Source organism: Pipistrellus kuhlii, unplaced genomic scaffold, assembly GCF_014108245.1.
Source record: "Pipistrellus kuhlii isolate mPipKuh1 unplaced genomic scaffold, mPipKuh1.p scaffold_m20_p_15, whole genome shotgun sequence".
Taxonomy (NCBI): Eukaryota; Metazoa; Chordata; class Mammalia; order Chiroptera; family Vespertilionidae; genus Pipistrellus; species Pipistrellus kuhlii.
Genome location: NW_023425460.1, coordinates 30,183,844 through 30,193,200, shown reverse-complemented (window position 1 = coordinate 30,193,200; position 9,357 = coordinate 30,183,844). Strand labels below are relative to the sequence as shown.

Below are 9,357 nucleotides of genomic sequence, written 5' to 3'. Positions count from 1 at the left end.
CTCGACATCTTAAGGCCTAGCACTACCATTCCTTTAGTGCAGAAGTACTTTACAAAAACACTGGGAATGCTAATATGAAATGGATAAAGCCTGAGGTGACAGCTCTGACCTGTCCATGTCCTTTAGGAGGAAATAGCTCACTGCCCAGAGGTGTTTGTTTTATTCTGGCTGCTTTTCATTGTAATGGACGGTCTGGAACTGCTTGCCAAGTGCCTCTGGCACAGGCTGAGAAGATCATACCAAGAACATGCTGCATGCCAGATATTTTCTGCAGAATGTCAGATTTGACAGAAATGGGGAAAAGCAAGAGGCTGGAGTCTGGGTGCACAAAGAGGGTAAGAAGGGAAGAGGAGCTGCTACATACCAATCCCAAGAGAGGCACGTTTGCAGTCTACTCTGGGGCAGAGAGATCATCACCTCTCTGCTCATGGGTACAATAAAATCAAGAGATCCACTGAACTCACACACAGCATTATAAGGGATAAAGATGAGGAGAGCTGCTTACCAATTTCGTTATGGGAATGACAAAACTGATAAATGACAAATACGAGAGTGATCTAGGTCATAAAATGGACTTTAATGTCTCCCAATTACAACATGATAGATGACTCAAGCTGGAACTAGAATACAGCTCCCAAGACTGGCTTCCTATGAGGAATGAAGCTGGCATGTCCCTGGCTGCTGTGCAGCTGGAGAAGCCCCAGGCACTCAGCTTCTCCGTACAACTCTGGAGTCCAAATACCCTCATCTGCTGCAGTTCGCCAATTTGGGAGTTCTGGAACTGGCAGTGTAGAGTCTGTAAATCCCAAGTATACCAGATACTGCTCCCTCCCTTCCCCTTCAATATTGCTGTTCTCAGCTTTGTGAGGTACTAAAGAACACCCTGGTTTCGCAGGGCCTAAATCTCCCATCATCACAGGTTTAAATCCTCTGTTTCGTATTTGCTTAAAACATCCTGGAAGTGTGACCCATGCTCACATGACTTTCCCTGTCCAGAGGACTCCTGGAAGTCATACTTTCCAAGTTTCTTACTAGCTGTTGGCTCCTTCTATGCCCAACACAATAAGGTGATTCCAAAGAACTGCATTTAGGAATGAAGACAGACAGTAGTCTATCTTCTTTCTACACCAGTCAGTCCTTGTCATGATCACTTTATCCCTTTCTTAACATGCACATTTGCATGTACACAGAGCTCTGGAAGGATCTTCTTATCTGAAGACTATGGAAATATTTTCTCAATTCATGGAATTATCTTTTCCATTGAGTGATGTTCAAACTGCAGATTGGTCTCTGCCTTCCCAGATGTCTTCTCGTTGCTTGGCTTCCAACCGTTTTCTTTCTGTAAATTAGGGCAGTGTTAAAAGTGGCAGTGTACGTCATATAACCGGCGACTTTCCCTTAATCCCAATTACAAGGTAAACTAATCAAGAGAGAGCTAGATTTCCTGATCTTCTCTAATTGGATCCCAAGAGTTAATATCTTTAACTTTCCAAGTACTTGGTTAAAAGGAAATGTTACTATTACTATTTAATAGAAAGAATAAGATCTGGAGCTAAAAAGAAGTAAAATGTAACTGGAATAAGTCAGAAATCTAGTAGGACCCAGATTCTAGTCTTGCTGATAATATATTTATTTTAATTCTACTTCTCAACTGTGTTAGTGCTTCCATATAATTGCCCATTATTCCCAGTTTACTGATCTTCCCATATATTTCAACAGCGATCAAGAATATATTTCAACATTCTTCTTCCAACTTCTTGTTCAAATGGAGGTAATAGCCCCTGGGCTTTAGTTAGATCTTATTACATACAATTTTACAGAAAAATATTTCAAAGGCAAACTAAATTTCAGTATTTTCAGAGCACTTTCAAGAACCAGAAATCTTCTGGAATATACCAATTCCAAAATGGAAAAATGGCCACACATAATGGAGGAAAACCAAGGACTATTTCTAAAAACAAAAAAATGCAGATATCTTTAATTTTTAACACAAAACCCTAGTTTCTATTTAACAATTTCACCAAAATGGGTAAAATACAGACCACACATGAATGACGTGGCCCAAGCACATCATTAGGTGATGTAATACCAGTTCTAATTTCATGGTTTGCCATTCATTTTGACACCATAAAATGTAGATAGATGACAAGTCTAAATTCTTCCTCCCAAGGGCTATTATTTCAGATAATGTCTGCAAAGATTTTACAAGTCATAAACCAGGGGGATTATGGAAAACAAGGTGAGTTTAGAGTTAACACTTGCTATTCATATCCTTTCCAAATCAGCAAAACCTCTTATAAAATTCCTGTACTAATATTTGATTTTACTTTAAGGGCAAAGAACTTTGTCAGGAAGTTGACAGGCACTTGTACATGTGAGAAAGAGAAATTCGCTGCTATTTGGGCACCATCTTGTGGCATGTTCAGAATATAGCAGCAAAGTTACAAGAGGCAAAAAATATGGGGGTCAGCAAATTCCAAGTGGAAGGCTAGTTAATTCAGTGCCCTGTGACTTAGCTTTATGAATCGGGTTGGGATTCTCTAGGAAACAGCACATTTCTTAGGAAGGCGCTGTTCTGATTCTTACAAACAGGAAAACTAAGAGCGTATCTAAAGGCAAAGGCAACTTATGTGAAAACAATCAAACACTGGTTCTGGATTCTAAGAAAAAGAACCCAGAATAGTAAATTACTAGAACTCAAAAGTTTGCAATAAGCTCAGGAACTTAAATCAGAAAGGCAATATGGGAAGAGTGGCTCAGAATCCACAATTCTAAAATCAAAGCAGTTCTGAAAACAAAGTTTTGTTTTTAAAGTCTGGGCCAAAACTCATTTGCTGATAAATCTGACCTGAAGGATATAGGGCTGTTTATAGCCTTTATATGTGCCATTTAGGGTGACTAGTCATGCACTATGCAGCAGAAATATCAGTGTTAATGTGTCTGATTTTCGTATTATGAAACAAAGATTAAGATAATCATAATATCTTTCTAAAATATGAATATCACAAAATTCTGAAACATTTCTTACCCTAATGCTTTCTGATAAAAGACTGTAGATCTCAATTAACAAATGTATATATAAGAAGAAAGTCTAGTTGTAAACCATATGAGATAACCAGTGAGATTAGGGAGACAAATTGAGAAGCACAAAGAAATAATGAAAATGTGAGACATACATTTAGAAGTATAGAACATGATTAGAATAGAGAAATATAGATTAGAATGAGACAAAAATATTTTATTCATTTAAAAAAAGTAAATGAAAGTTTGGAGGGGGGTTTAAGTGATTTGCCTATGGTTGCATAATTAGTAAAAAACTGACGCTGGAACCCAGATCCATACATAATTCTCAAACCAGCATATTTTCCACTATTCTGATATCTGAAAATACCTACAAAGAAAAGGGGAGAAATGTAAAAAAAAAAAAAAAAAAAAAAATCAACAGAAAGATCAAGAAACATGCTGTCCCTGTATTAAATGGAAAGGAAAGCAGCTAATAGCTGGCAGACTGCATGAGAAAAGCTCTTATTAACTTTACCTACAACCTTTAAAGAAAGTAAACTTAAGTAGAAAGAGCAACAGCAGCTTTAAGGGCAAGGAACTAAGCAAGAATAAAAAAATTAGTATGAAATAATTCACCTAAAGCACTCACATAACTGACCCAGAAAACTTTCATTTCCAATAAAATAAATAGGCAGCAATCTATATATAAAAGCCTAAGCGACCATTATAACTGAACAACCGGAACGATCTGTTGACCAGTTGCTTTCACACGCACTGGCCACCAAGAGGTGGGACACTCAACACAGGAGCTGCCTCCTGGTGGTCAGTGCACTACCACAGCCAAACTCCTGCGGCCCCTCACCCCGGCCAGCTAGCCCCCATCAGCCCCTGGTGCTAAAACCACTCATAGAGACCTGCTTCTGGGTTGGGGTTTCGTACATAGCAGAGCAGCTTCCTCGCTGTGATCTATTGAAAGTCAGCCCTTGATCCAAGGGTCTGTCTTGCTCCACCTGCTGCCACCGCAGCAGAGAGGGAAGGAAGAGGAGGGGAGGCGGGAAACTGCATGGTGGCGGGGCACCAATGGTGGCCAGCGTCCATTTCTTCTGAGCCCAGCCCGGCAACCATCACCTCTTCTCCCGACCATGCTGGGGCCTTCGGGAACAGGGGGTGGGTGGCGGCAGATGCAGCCCTTTTCCCGGGAAGCCAAGGATCGGCTCCCTCCTTGGGGCCAGTGGCTACCCTACTGTGATCCTTCTCCTGGCTGGCCGACCTCCCGCAGTCCCTTGCCCACAGCCGATCAACGGTTCTGTTTCCCTACAACCCTCCCCCTAACCCTGCACGAATTCATGCACCAGGCCTCTAATCCTACATAATAAAAGCGTAGTATGCAAATTTGTCCCCTCTGTGAGTTCGACCAGGGGGTGCAGCCTGCCAGGGGACGGGAGGGAGGCCCTGGCCAGTGGTGGCAGCACGTTACTGGGGAAAGGAGGGAGTTCCCAGCCGGCAGCCGCTAAGGACCCTACCAGTGCACAAATTTCATGCACTGGGCCTCTAGTATTGTTATAATGAATAATAATTTCCCAAGAACCACATAAATAACAGTATCCTGAATTTGTAAAGCACTTTTCTGAACAATTTTACACATATTAACTTATGTTGTACCAAAACATTCTTCATAGTTAGGTAAGTCGCTTTGGTGGAAACGGGGGTACACTGACATGCCCACGACCACATAACTAGTTAATGGCAAAAACTCTATTATACCATATTCCTAAATGATCTGCCCTTGATCATTGTAGTTAAAGTTTGTTAGAATAGAACGGTATCCAGACATTCTGTTTCTACTAAAAAAGAAAGAGGAATCTGGATTAAAGTATCATACAGATTTAAGGTAGACCAAAGGAAAAATTTTCTGACAGTGAAAACTGCTAACATCTACAACAGATAACTAAAAAGAAACCTGTCATATTTTATTTTCTGAAGACCTTAAAATTTTATAAGTATATTTTTTTCTGGGAAAAAAATTTTTAATTGCCCCCAAATTCTTTAAGTGGGATTGTAAGTATTATAGAAGGACATATATTTTAATTAGAGAGGGCTAGGCTAACATGTCTCCTCTCAATTTGCCAGCTGGGAGATCTTAGGCTGCTAGTTACTTCTCTGGGCCATCTCTAAACTGGATATAAAGCTATAAAATAACAGAGTTATTTTAATGTTACATTACCTGGAGTTTCCTTCCAATCCTCTTAATCAACTAAAACCTTGCCATGGCTTTTAATTTTAGAAACTTCAAAACTAAAGTGAGAGGAGAAACAATTGCTTAAAACACCAGGTTCATATTTTCTTCCTTACTCAAAGCAGGTAGTATCTTCACTAGATTGTTAGTCTAACTCTCCTAAATATGGATCATACCGCTCTGCACAGGCAGGTGTTCAGTAAATGGCAAATGTAACTGGTAGAGTATTATATAAAATTTAAAATAAAAAGAATAATGGTAAAAAATATGCCCTGGAATCTGCGCTGGACTCACCATATAATATTTACTAGTATTAATAAAAATAGGAGAAGCTAACATTTGTCACATACTAGTTATAGGCCTATACAAATAGAAAGGAGAGTATTCCCATGGTTTTTGAAGATGAATAAGTATCTTTCAGGTTTTATCTCACTTGATTTCCATTGTATGGATGACAAAACAGGGAGTAACTAATTGGCCCAAGATCACACAGCCAATAAGTAGAGAGCTAAGATGTAGACCCAGGTAATCTAATGCCAGAGTCTATGTTATTCACTATGCTGTACTGATTCCTCCTCCTCTAGTGGAAAAAGGTCTGGAACAAAAATATCTGTTCTTATCACCTAAACAGTACTTTTAATTTCCACAGAGAAATATTTGCTAAGTGAGAAGCCTTGGGTACATGTAGACAGGTAACAGAGAATCTGCTCAATACCAGGTACATAAAGAAGCCAGAAAGAGGTAAATGTGGAATTTTCCATCTATATTTTCTCAGATATGAAGAATGGGAAAACTCTGAAGCATAATAAAGGAAGTGTCCTCTATAATTTGTACAGCCTCAGCACCAACAGATAATAGGAACTTATCACAGTGGGTCTCTATTCACAACTCAAGGCCTTCATTTAAAAAGTAACAGGGTACCCACTTAACCAACAGTCTCATTTTAAGTACATCACTAAACTGTCCTTTATATAGCTGGGTACTTAAAACAAATACTTCAAGTGGAGCTGCATGCTGATGTGCCTACAGAGGAGAGGGACTACTCAGATGGCATCTATGCAAAACTGCTGCTGCAGTAGAGATACACTGAAAAGCATGATATACTGAAAAAATTAAGTCATATCTCTTTCTATAGATACTACTGTTATTACTCTCTATTGATCTTATGATAATTGTGGTTATCATAGAGAAATCACTTTCTTCAAAGATAACCAATTAATAAAGGGTTAAGGATACGGCACATTTTCCTTTAACCTAATTATGTTATTGCCATCTATAAAAAACAGTTGAATCCTACCCTATTTCTATCTTCTATGAGGCCTTTGAGTAAACAATACATTAGAAAAATCAAAACTGCCTCGTTATAATCATTAAAGTTTCAAAAATTAGTTGGGTTCTACTCTGAAACTCTAGCACCTGCCATGACACACTCTGTCACTGGTTATCTGGCCAGTGCAGCCGAGAGTCTGTAAGCTCCCTGCTATCACCACAGCAGAGTGGACAGGAAGTATTAATGGCCTTGTTAAACTGGCAATAAACAAAGAGTTTGAGACTTCAATTTGTTTAATGAAAAAATGAAGTTACTTTTCAGTAAGTGGAATTTTCAGAATAAATTGCCTTCAGAGATTCCACAGATCAGGGGCTAAGGCAATAAGAATGTCTAAAGCCTGAAGGTTGATAAAAAGTACTTAAGTACAAAGCCAGAATCCCAAACCTTTACAGACAAGTCAACAGCCTACAATGAGAAGAGAGAGATTTTAACCTCAACTTAAACCTTATAAGGAAAGAAAAATACTGCTTGTGAATCAGTTGAAATATTTCCTGAGAACTCTTAGGTACTGAAAAATAATCAAAAGCTAGGTTAATCTAGATGTACTCTAATGGAGTCACTCAGGACTGTCTTTACAAAAAAATAAATAAGTAACTCCTCAGTTATCATCATCAATGCCAGTGGCTGGCTTTTTCTTAATTTGTCTTCTACCTAAGATCTCAACCATTTGGTAATAGCATGACAGTCATGATCCAGTAAAACCACAGCAAATAATGTTTTCTACCTAGAAGACCATAGGTTTTCACACACAAAACTTTTCTCACCCCTTGGAGCAAGAACTATAGGAAAAGCCATGGGTGAGCTGAGGAGATAGGACCTATCTTAGAAAACAACAGTAAGTAAATGGATTAAGATGCTTTGGTGTGTGGAATAGGCACGCAATTTCAATATATGTAGGAGGCTTCTAGGAAACGAAATGACCAAAAAAATGAGCTGCTGCTGCTTCTTTTTTTTTTTTAAACGCATGCAATATAGTGATCTCTAAAGGGACTAGAGAAGAACACCATCTCTTCAACTCACCTCGGGCTTCTTGCAGTTTCTTGAGTTCTGCTTCCCGTTCAGTTCTGCTCTGCTTACTTCGAACCCCAAGGGCATTGATGACTAGCCTTCTAGCTAGGGCTGCAGAAGTCTCAGGCCGCTCCTTTGCTGGCTGGAGGAACTCTGAATGGGAGAAAGAGAGGGAGTAAGGAAGAGAAAGCACTCTAGCACCGAGTGATTAACTCAGTAATTAACAAACAAAAATGGACTAACAAGGGCTGCATCAGCAGTAATTAATACGAGCCTGATAGATGATCAGAGGAAATTAACATGGCAAAGCACAAACAACCCTGGCTTCTTTATCTGTATTAGCACAATTTCTTACAGTGACTCTATCAAACAGCTAAACACAGAGGTAAACTAGATAAGGATGTCATCAGAAAATGATTGCTGCATAGCTTGCAGTTAGCATCACCCATTCTCTCCAAGTGGCTGCTCAGATGGGCCACATTTCCTACACAGCCTTTTCTATATTACTCTTTCCTTTAAAAACATACTTCCTTTAACACTAAAAATAATAGTCATATGTCTTTACTACTCTGAATATTGTACAAGTGCTGAAAAACAAAACAAAACAGTAACACTACTATTAACAAGGAAGAAAGAAAAACTGACATTAGGCTCACCAGCATAAGCTCTAGCTTTGGCCTTGGCTGCTCTTGTGGCCTGTGACAAGGGCCGGATCTTCACCATGGTATGTTTACTACCCAGAGCATCACGAGCTGCAAAGAGGAATAAATATAAGGAGGCAGAAGACATGAAAAAGAGCAATGCAAATGAAAATTTAAGTCTACTAGTAGTTCTTAAAAATATTCCCTAGATGTTGGGTGCTTTTTACTTTTTCTTTCATGGCAAGCAAAGGAGATGATAAACTCTAGAAAGTCTATAAGGAACAACTTGGCAGTGGTTGTTTTAGATAAAAAATCAACTATGGCTCTATAATCAAGTTCAGCCAACCACCTAACTTTTGTAAATAAAGTTTTACTGAAATAGAGCCATGCCCATTGGTTTGCATATTGTCTGTAGCTGGTTAAAGGGCTACTGTAAATTCATTTGTCGGGTGGAAGAAATCTGACATATTACAAGATTTAGTCACTTACGCTTCTTAATATCTACCTATAATCTGTTTATGTACTATTGAAATGAACAATTATGCAGCAAATAACCTTGAAAGAAGGTGTCTATTTCTCTAAGTACCATTGGATTAAGGTGAAAAGGGAGAAGAGAAGCACATGGGAACCAAAATGCCATGCCTCAAAAACCTGTATCTGCCAAATACCTACACTGGCTGAATAAAATGCTGGGTGGCTGAAATAAAAGGGAACTAAAGACAAGTACACAAAATAAAATAGATAAAAATATAACATGAAATCCATTGAGTGAATACCTGTAATTGGACTGGAGAATACTCCTAGGGCATGTGTGTCATCTACCCATTTAATATCAAATCCTTTCTTCCTGCAAAACAAAACAAACAAAACAAAAAAACAATTTTTGTTTCATAAAATTTTCTTTATGAAACATCTTTCAAATAGAGTCTCATAAAGCATTTCAGGATGAGAGAGAAACATTCAACAGCACATTGGTGGAATGGGGATAATGAAACAAAAATGGCTTGGAGAATAGAAGAAGCTACTAAATTTTAAAAGCAATAATACCATTATAAAGAACTACCTGGGAGTATTTTACATTCTCAGTTATTTTATAGACATCAACTAATTAATCCTCACAAGTCCTTTAGGGAGGTAAA

General features: G+C 38.6%; 1 protein-coding gene across 3 annotated transcripts in view; it reads right to left on the bottom strand.

Annotated features, from left to right (window-relative positions):
- Positions 1-556: 556 nt before the first annotated feature.
- Positions 557-9,357, bottom strand: part of R3HCC1L (R3H domain and coiled-coil containing 1 like) — a 65,228-nt gene continuing 56,427 nt past the window's right edge. For all 3 annotated transcript variants that reach the window (XM_045581971.1, XM_036438785.2, XM_036438786.1), the window contains exons 4-7: positions 8,995-9,065; positions 8,234-8,329; positions 7,590-7,730; positions 557-1,339 (exon numbers count right to left, since the gene is read on the bottom strand). In XM_045581971.1, the coding sequence (XP_045437927.1) occupies positions 1,272-1,339; positions 7,590-7,730; positions 8,234-8,329; positions 8,995-9,065 (376 nt within the window). In that variant the 3' untranslated portion in view covers positions 557-1,271. The remainder of the gene's footprint in view (positions 1,340-7,589; positions 7,731-8,233; positions 8,330-8,994; positions 9,066-9,357) is intronic.